Here is a 14,464-nt window from a genome sequence, read left to right on the forward strand (position 1 = left end):
TTAGAAAGCGTATGCATTTAATTTGGAAACAAAACTTGCCACAATCTGCAATAACAGAACTGAGACTTAGGAATCAAAAGAATTTCATTTTCCATAACAAAATATTTACTGAACTTGAGTTGCAAGAGTTACATAATAAACCAACTCCAGCAAATCATCAGGAGGTAGCTATAACAAACTTTGGAATTCACCTCAGCAAGCATCAAGCTGACGATATATTTTAGAATGTTTTGACAGAGGTGCAGTGTAAAAAGAAGTTGGGGATATTGGAACATATGAACTCCATAAATGACCGTATATGCCTACCACCATTAAAAGCTTTACATAAATCTAAGCTAAAACAGCTCCTCTTAGATGGAAATGCTATGATTAAAACCATCACAACCAACAGTATAAAGGAAACAAATCAGCTCCTATACAGCACAGCCTATCTCGTTACAGTAAAACTTGGTTGCAAATCCAAGAGCGATTCCGAGGTATTTTGCTTGTTTTCTAGGGAATTTTAGAGTTGAACAGGGTGATGTCTCCTTTGGGGGATGCTCGTCTTCTTGTGAAGAGTATCGTTGTGCTTTTCTGGGGGTTTAATTGTAGTCGTCAGTCTGTAAACCATTTTTCTAGATTCAGGATGGTGTCTTGTAGTATTTTGGTTACGAGATGTGGTTGGCGTATATCTGGCTAGTATAGCCGTGTCATCTGCATAAAGGGCGATGGTGGATGTGAGAGGATTTTGAGGGATGTCTGTCATACAGATGTTGAACAGGATCGGGGCTAGCAGTGATCCTTGAGGAACTCCAGCGAGGATTTTCCGTTGCGTTGAGACTGTTTCATTGATTTTGACTTGCATCCTCCTGTTTGATAGGTATGATTTAATCAGGTGTATTATGTTTAGTGGAAGGTTTGCGATGATAAGTTTGTAGAGGAGGCCTTGGTGCCAGATGTTATCGAAGGCCTTTGAGATGTCTAGGAAGACGGCTCCAGTGTGCTGATTGCAATTAAATTTTGTGGTGATGTATTCTACCAGTCTATGGATCTGTTGGGTGGTGCTGTGATTTTGACGGAAGCCAAATTTTTCTTATGGAATGATATTTAGTTGGTTGACATGATCTTAGAGTCTGATGAGGATGATTTTCTCTGCTATTTTCCCTAAGTTGGATAGCAGGCTGATGGGATGGTAATTTTTAGGTAGGTGTGGGTCTTTGCTTGGTTTGAGAATTGGGATGATGTCAGCTATTTTCCATGACTGGGGGAAGTGCTGTCATTTGAGGATGGAGTTTATGATGTTTGCCAGATGTGCTATGGCTTTGTGTGGTAGTGTCTTGATGACTTTGTTTGTGATGCCGTCAGGACCTGGGGATTTTTTGATCTTGAGATGGTTGGTCATGCCGATTATTTCGGTAGGTGAGGTAGGCATTATAGGGCTTGGATTGTCATCGGGACGATTTACTGTGAACCTGACTTCACGATGGATCTTGTATATATGGATGATGTTTAGGTTCTCATATGCAGGACTGCATTATTTCTCTAAGTTTCTTGCTATGGCTTCAGCTTTGTCAGCATCTGTGTCTGCTTGGAGAGGGGGAGGGATTTGCGCTTGTTCCTGAGGTTGTTTAGGAATTTCCATATGGAATGATCTGCTGTGGAGATGGAGGTGGGCTTGTTGTCCCATCGTTGATTCCTGTGGTTCTGGAGAGCTTCTCGAACAGATTTGTTTAATCTGTTGAAGGCTGTTTTGTCCTGGGGAGCACGTGTGTTGTGTTATCTTTTTCTTTGTGTTTTTGAGGATGGAGTTTATGATGTTTGCCAGATGTGCTATGGCTTTGTGTGGTAGTGTCTTGATGACTTTGTTTGTGATGCCGTCAGGACCTGGGGATTTTTTGATCTTGAGATGGTTGGTCATGCCGATTATTTCGGTAGGTGAGGTAGGCATTATAGGGCTTGGATTGTCATCGGGACGATTTACTGTGAACCTGACTTCACGATGGATCTTGTATATATGGATGATGTTTAGGTTCTCATATGCAGGACTGCATTATTTCTCTAAGTTTCTTGCTATGGCTTCAGTTTTGTCAGCATCTGTGTCTGCTTGGAGAGGGGGAGGGATTTGCGCTTGTTCCTGAGGTTGTTTAGGAATTTCCATATGGAATGATCTGCTGTGGAGATGGAGGTGGGCTTGTTGTCCCATCGTTGATTCCTGTGGTTCTGGAGAGCTTCTCGAACAGATTTGTTTAATCTGTTGAAGGCTGTTTTGTCCTGGGGAGCACGTGTGTTGTGTTATCTTTTTCTTTGTGTTTTTGAGGATGGAGTTTATGATGTTTGCCAGATGTGCTATGGCTTTGTGTGGTAGTGTCTTGATGACTTTGTTTGTGATGCCGTCAGGACCTGGGGATTTTTTGATCTTGAGATGGTTGGTCATGCCGATTATTTCGGTAGGTGAGGTAGGCATTATAGGGCTTGGATTGTCATCGGGACGATTTACTGTGAACCTGACTTCACGATGGATCTTGTATATATGGATGATGTTTAGGTTCTCATATGCAGGACTGCATTATTTCTCTAAGTTTCTTGCTATGGCTTCAGCTTTGTCAGCATCTGTGTCTGCTTGGAGAGGGGGAGGGATTTGCGCTTGTTCCTGAGGTTGTTTAGGAATTTCCATATGGAATGATCTGCTGTGGAGATGGAGGTGGGCTTGTTGTCCCATCGTTGATTCCTGTGGTTCTGGAGAGCTTCTCGAACAGATTTGTTTAATCTGTTGAAGGCTGTTTTGTCCTGGGGAGCACGTGTGTTGTGTTATCTTTTTCTTTGTGTTTTTGAGGATGGAGTTTATGATGTTTGCCAGATGTGCTATGGCTTTGTGTGGTAGTGTCTTGATGACTTTGTTTGTGATGCCGTCAGGACCTGGGGATTTTTTGATCTTGAGATGGTTGGTCATGCCGATTATTTCGGTAGGTGAGGTAGGCATTATAGGGCTTGGATTGTCATCGGGACGATTTACTGTGAACCTGACTTCACGATGGATCTTGTATATATGGATGATGTTTAGGTTCTCATATGCAGGACTGCATTATTTCTCTAAGTTTCTTGCTATGGCTTCAGCTTTGTCAGCATCTGTGTCTGCTTGGAGAGGGGGAGGGATTTGCGCTTGTTCCTGAGGTTGTTTAGGAATTTCCATATGGAATGATCTGCTGTGGAGATGGAGGTGGGCTTGTTGTCCCATCGTTGATTCCTGTGGTTCTGGAGAGCTTCTCGAACAGATTTGTTTAATCTGTTGAAGGCTGTTTTGTCCTGGGGAGCACGTGTGTTGTGTTATCTTTTTCTTTGTGTTTTTTTTTTCCCTTATTAAGTCCATAATTTCTTCCGGGAGACGGTTTTGTTTGTGGGTAATCGTGGATACTGTGGCTGCTGTTATGGCTTTATTGATTTGATTGGTGATGTTCTTTCTTGGCGTGTCTATTTCTTCCTTGGCTTTTATATGGGGAACCGGACCAATGTGTTCTGGTAGCAATTTCCTAAGTTTCTCCCAGACAATGGAGGTTTTGGGGAAGGTGACTGGTCTTTGTTCCCTAAGTGAAGTAGGATTGGGTTGTGGTCTGATGATGATAATTCGTTCAGTGCTTGAATGCTGTACTAGTATTTGATGTTGTGTAGGATGGCGATGTCTAGGATGTCGGCTGTGCCAGTTGGGCTGTGGTGGGTGGGTTCGGTGGGTCCTGTTACGACAGCGTTGTTTAATCCTGTGTAGCTGAAGAGGATACGGCCATTTTTATTTGTGGTTTTGCTGTTCCAGGAGGGATGTTTGGAGTTTAAGTCCCCAGCGAAGATGATGGATTCATTTATGCCCAGTACAGCATCCAAGTCAGAAAATAGTAGGGTCTTAGCGAGGGAGTTGTAGGCGGCGTAGATTTTAAGTCTTCCAGTTGAGTTTGTGTGAACTTCGACACCAGTGAGTTCTAGGTTGGAGGTTGGGGGTTTGAGTATTCCATTGTACCTGATAAATATGGCTGTGCCACCACCTCTGTAGTCCAGTCGGTCATTTCTATACAGTGTGTAACCTCTCAGTTTTGGATTGCTGCAAGTCTTAGATGAGTTTCATTAATTAGGATGATGTCAGGGTTGTATCTGTGAGAGAATTCTTGAAGCTCTAGTGTCTTGTTTTCTAGGCCATTGGCATTCCAAGCGGAGATCTGTGGTGAGTCTGGGAGTAATCTAGTTTTGTTCATTAACAAGCATTGATAAGATGGTTTGAGTTTCTTTTAGAAATCTTTTTGTGGAGTTTGGTGAAGGGGTTTGATTGACTGAAGTCTTAAAGCATGTTTGCCAATGAGGCTGTGATGACTCTTGTCATGTTTGGAAGAATTTGGTCCTGCTGGATATCTTTGGATGGACAGGCTATTTCGACGGTGGCTTTCCAGACTGTTGGTATTTTCCATTTGTGAGAACTGGCGTTTTGTTGTCTTTTGTTGAGTGTCAGGCAACTGGGGAACCGTCAACTCTGGTGCCTGTGGGCAGGGTTGAGAGATCTGTTTCCTTTTGTTGTCTGTTTTGTTCTCAGGGTAGTGACTGCAGCCTCTGTAGTTTGCCGGGTAGGGGCCCCCGCAGTTCGCGCATTTAGCTGGTAGGGTCCTGGGTTTTCAGCAGGTTGCTGTGGGGTTCTTTTTTCCCCACATTTGAGCCATTTGTATTCTACTCTGCAGAGATTTTGTGCGTGTCCGTACTTCTGACATCTGTGGCACTGGCCCGATAAGGCTCTTTTCCTTAATGGTTCAGTTGTGATTTTCAGACCACAGCTCGTTGTTATGTTGTATATGTTCTTGTGTGTGTTAGGTATCTCTACGAGTACTAGGGGCATTTGACTCTTGTCGGCCCGTAACATTCTGCTGACCTTGACAGGTGGGAGATCGTGGAGGCGGAGGTCTTCAGTTATTTCATCTGTGCAGATGTTTTCTGTTACTCCCCCGAGTACAACTTTTAGGTTTTTCTCTGACTTCAGTGAGTAAGTATGATATTTAATATCTAACTCATCCATGGTTTTTGTCAGGTGTCTGTAGTCGCCTACTATGGCAGGCTGGATTTTAACTCCGTCGTCTACGTTTTTTGCCCATGAATAGGCAATTTGGTGGTTTTGCATAATAGGCCTGAGGGCCGTCCATCGTTCTTTTTCCCGTAGTACAATTGGCGGGACTTTTTCACTGTTGGGTGTGGGGAGGTCAGTGTTGGGGGCATCTTCTTCCATCCCCTCGTTTACCTGAGTCTCCGCTGTTTTACGCTTTTTTCGAGCATGGGTTTCTGTATGGTCTTTTGGTGTGGGAGCAGAGATTATCAGGTTCATCTTCCCTTCTTCCCCTGGTGTAGAGTTGTCCCCTTCTGTGGAGTCATCTGTCGCTGAATATAGGTTTAGAAATCCTGGCCACTCTACCTCAAATTTCTTCAACAGTTTTTTGAGGAGGTCGAGCGCCAGCTTCTTATCCAGAGACTGGACAAAGTCGTCGGGACTTAAACTGTTCATGTTTAAAAGTATTCAAATATGCTTACCTAAGAAATATATATATAATGGCGAAGAGAACGGGGAAGGGTCGGAAAAATTGCATCAAAAGTCAAAGTCTTACCTTGTATCCGCTATCAAAGAAGATTCACTAAATCTAAAATTCACTAATCACCACTGAAATCAAAAACATTCTTCGCAACAACAACCATCATGCCAGTCTCTCCCAAAACTCGCGTACAGGTATAATTCAATCTATCTATCAGTCATGTCTGTAATAACATCTGCAATAATCATATATATGTAATTTATCTGAGACATTATCATATTATTATTATTATTATTAACCATTATTCAAAAATTCCGTGTAATCTTCATTGTTAATATTAGAAGAACACGTTTTGTAAATATAGATGCAAAAAAGTATTATTATCAAATTTTAATTGAAATGCAATGTAGAAAATGAATCACATATGCAGCACTTAGTGCTGGATTGTAAAAATTACAAGTTGGAATGTCACTAAAGATGATTATTGTAATTGTGTAATATTTCAGAAATCAAAAAAAAATTAATTAAAAAATTATTACGGTATTAGACTGTATTATTGCCACATATGAGCCATTATAATATTATTGTTTTTTTTTTTTTTTTTTTTTGTTGTTGTTGTTATTGTTATTATGCGCTGTTCGTCCGGGATTCGAGTTACATACAAATCCAACCTAAAGACGTTCTCAGGAACGTATCTCGTCCGTAACCCAGGGAATGCCTGTATATCTCTTACACAACACTGAAATGTCATATCCCACATTGTCCAAGAAAACTAAAACTTGTCCTTGCCCTACAATTCCAGGAAGTTACAAACATCAAATACTTACGCCTGCACTTTGTTTACAATATGCGATGGAACACACATATTAACCATATACACAAAAACTGCGCGTATTATTGTATAAAATGCACTACTTATAAGGCACATTACCTTCAAATACTAGAAAAACCATGTACATATTCCTAGGTGAGTCTATACTGAGATATGGAATATCTTGCTATGGTTCTGCATCGCAAGACTTAATGAATAAATTAAACTTATTACAAAACAAGCTAATGGCAACAACAGCTCAGGAGCGCCTATATAGTACTCCTCTTTTCCATCCATCAACACATACCAACAGTCGACCGCTAACTATAAAAAATCTTAGATATTACACTATCATGCTAAAATACTACTTTTCCATAAAATATCGAAAAACAGCAACAATTCCATATCAAATCAGACCTCAGCATATAACATACATTACAAGTAATTATAATAATGCATATGGAAAAGCAACCCGTCAATTCTATATATCAGAATTATTAAATAAGCTTCCGTACAACATAAAGAACCTAACTTCACATGTTGCCCTAAAGAGAGCTTTATTGTCCTTATACTCAACACTTGGCAATAACAATGCCTGATATTAAAGTAACCACATACAAAAAAACTATTAGTACTCGAATGACAACTACAACGTCTTTATATAAACAAACAGTGGCTTCGAAAGATGTGAATAAACATTAAATATACTGGTAAGGTACTGTCTATATGTATACGTATGTGAAATATATAGGTAAATGCAATGTAAATGTGTATGGATATACAGTATACGTAATTGTATTATCAACTAATCTCCATAATATTACTATGTAATAGCATAATAATATTACGATGTATCATAACATACTAAAATATAGTGTGGTAATATTACTATGTAACATGAAAATATAATGTAATAAAAACATTATTATTATGGATAAATATATAGCTAGTTAAAAATGTATATTCATATTTATAAAAATTAACGTAGTCTGCATTTTGTATTGAATCTGTGTACTGTACAGAAAATATAATATGTTTCATTGTACTCTGTATGATAATAAACCTTGTCATAGTCAAAAAAAAAAAAAAAAAAAAAAAAAAACATAAATAAACGACTACTTCTGAGAAAATGTAAGAAACAAGTCCAATTCTAGTGACCTACAGCGATTAAAGAGGGCTTATGTGAAGGAAGATAATTAGACTACATAACCTGAAGAGGCCACACAGATGTTATTCTGTCTCCTTTCATGTGACTTATGATTTATAAGTTCAGTAGCGACAAGGTTACCCTTGTCATCAGCAAGTCGCAATTACATTTTCACAGGAAGTAAAAAGGGGCGGTGGGGAGGAATAGTATCGGAGAAAGAAAAGAACACATGCGAAATACGACTCCTTGTTTCTATAACTTGAGCAGCACCTCACCCTGATGCAACATGCACAGTCGTTCTGTTCACACTAACAGATGCCATTGCTATTTCCGACACGGTTAAGTAAATGATGTATGACTTAAACCTAATACATTACTAGTTATGGTCTTCTATTACTGACGTAATATACGAATGTAGGTTTTCAATTTACAAAAAAAAAAAAAGAAAATAGAAATGCGCAGTCTACATGGATTGACTATTGGAGGAAATGCATTAGGGTAATAAATAACACCATAATGAAGTTATATTGTTATTACGAAGAGTTAGTGGTTGTGGTTAAGTCGGAAATTTAGCAAAGAAAGAAATATGAATAAGTTTCCAATAAAATAAAATAAAATAAAATAATAATAAATAAAAACTTTCACCATCAACTATAGAGACAGTAATACTGATTGGAAAATAGGATAAAAATTATATATGTGTGAAGAATATATGCGTATATCCTGAAGCGAAATGTTTTACATATATATGCTTAATGCACAGTTATGAACACACACTATAATTCTTTCTTTCATGGACAAGAAGAATAAACGATTTACGGAGAGCCAAATTTTTACAAACGTAATTCTACAGTATGGGACAAAAATAAATAAATACTGAATAACTACGACGATTAAACGGGTTTATTAACAAAGAAATATATGTTTACACGTGATGATATGTATATCCACAACTATCGGTGGAATCTTGGGTCAAATAAAGCATTAACGAGGGTATATTACGTGCTCAAAGTGGGTACCTTGTCTTTCAAGAAAGGTTTCGTAGCGCATGCGAAGGTTCTCTGTCATCTTGGAGAACAAGGTTGGGACAAATCTTGTAATTTTATCCCTTAGTTCATCACGTGTCTCAAGGACTCACTTTAGTGAGTGCGAAGTGGCGAACCTGAGGTACCTGATGCTGTACCATGCCTTATCTGTTATATTATCTGTAGACTGGTCCTTACTCTTCTTTCTGTTTTTCCTTCTTGCCCCCAATCTTTCCTATTTTACTTTTCTTCGTCTCTTGTAGTTTAAGTCTATTTTCTCTCCCAGGTATTTTTGCCTTACCTTGTAGGCTAAAGAAACACAGAAGAAGGCAATGGCAAATCACTTCTGTATATATTTTGCCAAGAAAATCTTATGAACAGACGCTTAAGTGATCGTAACATAGTGCTGGAAGATGAGACATCCATGGCGGAAGGCACTGAAATGGCTACTGGAGAAAAGCAGAGAGGAACTTCCAATGAAGTTAACAAGAATGATGAAGCTGCATCGAGGCCTTCTGGAAGTTCAACTTCTGATAGAGTTAATCTCAGAAGAAGACGCCTCCGCTTTACTGATTTACATAAAATAGGAACATGGAATGTAAAAAGTATGTATCAAGGAAAACAGGGCTCCTGAAGTCCATTCGCCCACTCGCCACAGGCGAGTAATCAGAGACATGTAGCGAGTGAATTTTCACCCGTTTTCTAAGTGCATTCAAAATATTTTTTTCATAATTTACATTTTTTTTTTTTCATTTTAAAACATCATCGCATTCACTGACAAGTTATCCGAAATCCTTAATTCGAACATTACAGCGTTCCCTTTCATCTAACAGTCATAACGTAAACCAACCATCTTCACTTTCTTCCGTCCTTCTATCTCCTTTAACGTTCAAAACTTTATTTTTTTTTACTATATGAAAGACTACGAAAAAAAGAACAGTCCTTAAAAATTCAACCTGCTGCATCTTCTTTCCACAACAGCTGTTCTGTGTCGAGATTGCCGTAACATAACAAGCGATAAATGTCAAGCATAAAATTTCATAAATATCCGCTATGGAGTTCCAAAAATCCCTCATTTCTCTCAACCAAGTATTACAGTGATCTTTTTTACTCCACGCATGCTCCATTATGCATCACACTTCCTGTTTTCGTTTCAGTCATGAAGCAAGAAATATCGGCCGACATTACGTGAAATAGTTAAGGCGCTTTACTTGAAAACAGTAAATCTCGCACGCTTGAAGTGCGCCAGAAAACACGGACGTTTTTCATATCATGAATGCACTTAAATTAAATTACGATAATCATTTCCAATAAAGAAGTTTTTTTAAACAAATCAATGCAATTATTTGGTTCAATCTTAACCTTGAACGCATATAAAGTACGCATGACAATCTATTATTTAAATAATAATAATAATAATAATAAATGTACTTTTCTCACAGTATATAATTTCATTAACAAAGTAAACTAGTAATTATAAACATAAATGAAAATGGCACAATCTAATTAAATACTGTAGTCCATCTATACATCTTATTCTTCCAACAATTGAAGTAGGTGAGCAATTGTAATAGTGTATTATGGTCTTAAGCTTATTTTCACAGCTCACAACATGAACCACTTTAATGTAATTAAATGCTTGATAATTTTACATAACGAAAATGCTTTTTAATACTGTTATTTAAAAAATACGATTATTAAAACTGTATTAAACAAAGACAAGTCAAAGACTGGATCATGTGACTGAGGGCATCGTGAAATTTAATGTTTGTCTTTCCTGTCAAATTACTGTTTATGGAGAATTTATATAAATTCATCCTTCATTTTGAATAATTAACGAAAGACACAAACAGTTGTTATTTTTAATTTACAATAAAGGAAAGAATATTTCTGTATATGCATAACGAGGATTAAAGAATGTATTACTTTGTTTTTTCATCATAACATTTAGATTTTTTTAAAACCTCACCTATAACAATTTTTATATAAAGTAGACCCATACCTTAGGCGAAATACAATTTAAATCTAGCCACAGAAAAAGTTTACTCGCCCAAGGTTTATGAACATGTTCAATAATTTTAATGACTTAAAACACGGAGATAATTAAGAATAAAAGTTTAATAAGGACACAACTATTTTCGTTGGTAAGCCAAATTTATCAGGTGTCAAATCACAAAGATAAAAAAAAAAAAAAAAAAAGACCGACAGAAACATTACACACTAACAACAACAGAGCTATCAAAAACTGTAGTTTAGTTTAGGAGGCAAAATGTTTGTAATGTTTCTGTCGGTCTTTTTTGTATATACCTTTGTGATTTGACACCTGATGAAGTTGGCTTACCAACGCAACTAGTTGTGTTGTTATTATATATATATATATATATATATATATATAATAACAACACAACTTTTTCCTATATTCTCTAGTTTACCTCAAATTTTTATTTATTTTATTCATTCTGCATGTTATAATTATTTTCAAAAGCTAAATATTTTGAACAACTATAATCCTATAAGGTAGCACGTTTATTCTTAAAATTTTCAATTAATAGTTGACATACATATATATATATTTGAGACAAATACAAAGTTTACTTATTTTACTTACCCACTAAGAGTAGCGGGTCTTTGTGTAGGAGAGGCAAAATGGCCTAAATGGTCATTTTGATCATACAATTCACGAACTGACCTGTCAGTCAGCACTAAACCATGAAGGACTCCAATAAAGATCCCAATTTGCAGATAAAACTCAGCTGCCATCATTAATTCCGAGAAATATTACACATATATGTTATATATCTTAAAACTGTTATATTAAAATAGAATCACACTCTGTAGCCTTTCTGTTGTACTCTATTCCTTGACAGTGAATAAAGTGGGATCCTGTATAATGGATAATCACTGCACTATTCAATGCAGCAACATCCACAATAGTTGTCCACAGTGTAAGAATAGAAATGCCGCGTAGTCAACTGTCAGCCTGTGACAGCTCAAAAACGTTAGTGTTTCTGTCCGGCTGTGTGCGTATGTGTCCACTTCATCATACGTCGTGAATTTTCCTATGTGCGATCACACTAATAGACACATTCAAAACATACCCTCACGCACACAGATAAATACACACCCACATAAACCACCGCCCAGTTCGTACATAACCGCTGTCACTTCGCAACGCCAAATGATGAAGCGTTGTCGGGTGTCATGTGGACTCCTTCAGTCAGAGGATAAAAATTTGTTCCCATTGAAGGAGAAGTTGGGCAAACTGAAAATGACGATGACGAGATGGGGGGGGGGAGCTAGTTTTTTTTTTTTTTTTTAACGCCAACGATTTTCATCCGCTCAGTGCTAATGTAAAGACTTGGGTACACAGGAATTCATATTCATTAATGAATGGGAATATTGTATGCGTGCTGCTTTAGTAGCACTGGGTGCAACATACTTCTTCTGCTGTTATAAATGTTTGAATTAACGAGTTTAAAACTTCTGCTAGTTTGTATCGACCTGAAACTTTTGATCTGGAATGCAGTCTTTATTTATTTATAATATTTTTTCCCTTTATGCTTAAATAGTAGGAATCTTTCAAACATAAATAGAAGCGAAGATGTTGAATAATTGTTCTTCTTAATCAAGATTTAGCAGGAGCGTAGAATCAGACAGAGATAGATTTTGGATATAATGTTGGAAACGTTAAGCCAACAACTGGAAATGCAAGATGTCTATTCTCATAAAATAAACGGGGAGAGAAGGGGCTGTCCTTAAACCTGAAACTAAACGAAAATACCTTAAATGGGGACAACATACTAAGTGTTTAACAGAGAATAATGCTCACCTGGTCACCACGTGTTCATAACAAGAAACAGGATTCACAAATGATCTAGAAGAGTTTGCCCAAAATTTTGAGAAATTATGCCAGTTTTATTTTAACACTTTACAAAAGTACAATTGAAAAACACTATTCAACGAAATATAACAGCATTATGTTCTATGAATTTTCATTAGCCTCTGCAGAGCAGTGCAACCCATTTAATACACCAGTCCCGATCCTTGGATAGTATCCTAGACCAGGGATCGGCAACCTTTTCAGACTCGCGGGCCACATTCAATTTTATTTTTAATAATCGGGCCGCAAGCATTTAATTAAAAGAAAATAGTGAAAAAAATACTCAAGTTATCAATTTTTATTATATCAATCTTAAAAAAACGCAGAAATATTTAAAGTACGAGATATGAAACAAGCATAAATATGAAACTCAATGAAAATTTATTATCACGTAAAAACAAAGTAATATAGTTCATGCATCATAATATGTCTGTCTCCCTGCTTAACGTGCCTTTTGTGATTGTTTTCCCTTAGCCAAATTATCTAGATCCACTTTTTAACCTGAGGTGCAAATTCAAATCGAAGCATGCAAATGTTCATCAGTCAGTCGAGAAGAAAATTATTTTTTCTAAAACTCATGGCAGAAAATGCTTGTTCGCAAATGTATGTGCTTCCAAATGCAACTATCATCTTCTTTGCAAAACTAATTAATCCTTCGGTAAGCATCGATACATTTTTGGTATATTTTCTAACGAAAATACGTCTTTAATGTTTCATTGTGTTGCAATTCCAAAACTTCCATCTGTAGTCGGTTTGATAGGTCATCAATGTCGACATTAAAAGGGTTCAAAAATAATCGCATTTCGATTTCTTTTTTAATGAAAATCCACAAATCTTATTGAAAATTCCGTTTGTAAATCTTCAATAATGCCAACAAAAGTTTCCTTTTGTGTTTGCCATCCAACTGTAATTGCAGATTTGCAACATATATAATGATGTAGATTTTCTTCCATGATGTTTCTTCAACAGACATAGTTTGCCTTCAAAAGCTTTTATGTCAGAAAACACATCTGCTAGTAATTAACTTGGCCCTGTAGGTTCAAATTAAGTTCATTAAGGTAGTTGTAATGTCTATCATAAATGCAGAGACATAATCCATTTTTTATCCGATAGTTGTGGGACAGTATTTTCGAGTTCCGTCATGAAAATATCTATTTCTTCATGTAAATTAAAAAATCTTTTTAGTACAGTACCTCTACTTAACCATCTAACACTTGAGTAGTAGATAACGTCCTCTTGAAATGTCCATAACGTATTTTCTTGATGATAAAATTTTCCAGGCCACATGCCATCTAAGTATGGTCAACCTTTTATGGGGCGCCAAAAATCCACGTTTGGGCCGCAGGCAGCTGCGGGCCGCCGGTTGCCTACCCCTGTCCTAGACACCAGGTCTTTATTCCTCACCACTGGAGAAGCGCAGTCCAATGCTACGAGACAACGCCCCCCCCCCCCCACACACATGTATATATTAATGACATCCACGTGTATGTGTGTGTGTGTGTGTGTGTGGTATACAGTAGTGTATACTACTTCTATTCTTCCTGCTTTATTCCGTCTGTCCTCTGGAACAGCCTTCCTCATCAAGTATTCCCAAACAACTACAACCTGCAATTCTTCGAAAAAAAAAAAAAAAAACATCAATTAACTTCTATTTCCGTCCTCACTGCACCCGACACACAGTCCCGCAATTTCTTGTTTCCCAGCATCATTTTTGATTATATCATAGTACAATAAAATCACTTTAGACCAAGCCTCCTAGCAACTGAACTATCTGGATTTTTTTTTTTCGACTTCTACCCTGTGAAAGTAAAAGTTTTCATCATCATCTTCTTCTTCTTCTTTTTTTCTCCGATAAGAAAAGCTGAACTACCAACAAGATATTTTGAATGAAAAATATCTTGGAGAGTGAGCTAAAAATTTTCCTATCCTTTGTGAGCTTGTTTTGAAAAAATAAAATAAAATAATGAAAGAAAAGAAAATAAAGAAAAGAAAAAGAAAATTTCGTCCACACAATATTCTTGTTACCTTCTTATAACAAGAATGTTATATTCTTCACACTGATAATTCTATAAT

The 14,464-nt window shown here is 37.1% G+C and overlaps 1 protein-coding gene across 1 annotated transcript in view; it reads right to left on the reverse strand.

Annotated features, from left to right (window-relative positions):
• The window catches only part of LOC150100631 (fibrillin-1-like), a 1,594,375-nt gene extending 1,583,104 nt beyond the window's left edge, over positions 1-11,271 (reverse strand). Inside the window, exon 1 of the mRNA XM_090401848.1 lies at positions 11,120-11,271. Within this exon, the coding sequence (XP_090257974.1) occupies positions 11,120-11,271 (152 nt within the window). The remainder of the gene's footprint in view (positions 1-11,119) is intronic.
• Between the last annotated feature and the right edge of the window lie 3,193 nt (positions 11,272-14,464).

The sequence above is a fragment of the Typopeltis vanoorti genome, chromosome 12, assembly GCF_054136105.1.
Source record: "Typopeltis vanoorti isolate ZY-2024b chromosome 12, IOZ_Tvanoo_1.0, whole genome shotgun sequence".
NCBI lineage: Eukaryota > Metazoa > Arthropoda > Arachnida > Uropygi > Thelyphonidae > Typopeltis > Typopeltis vanoorti.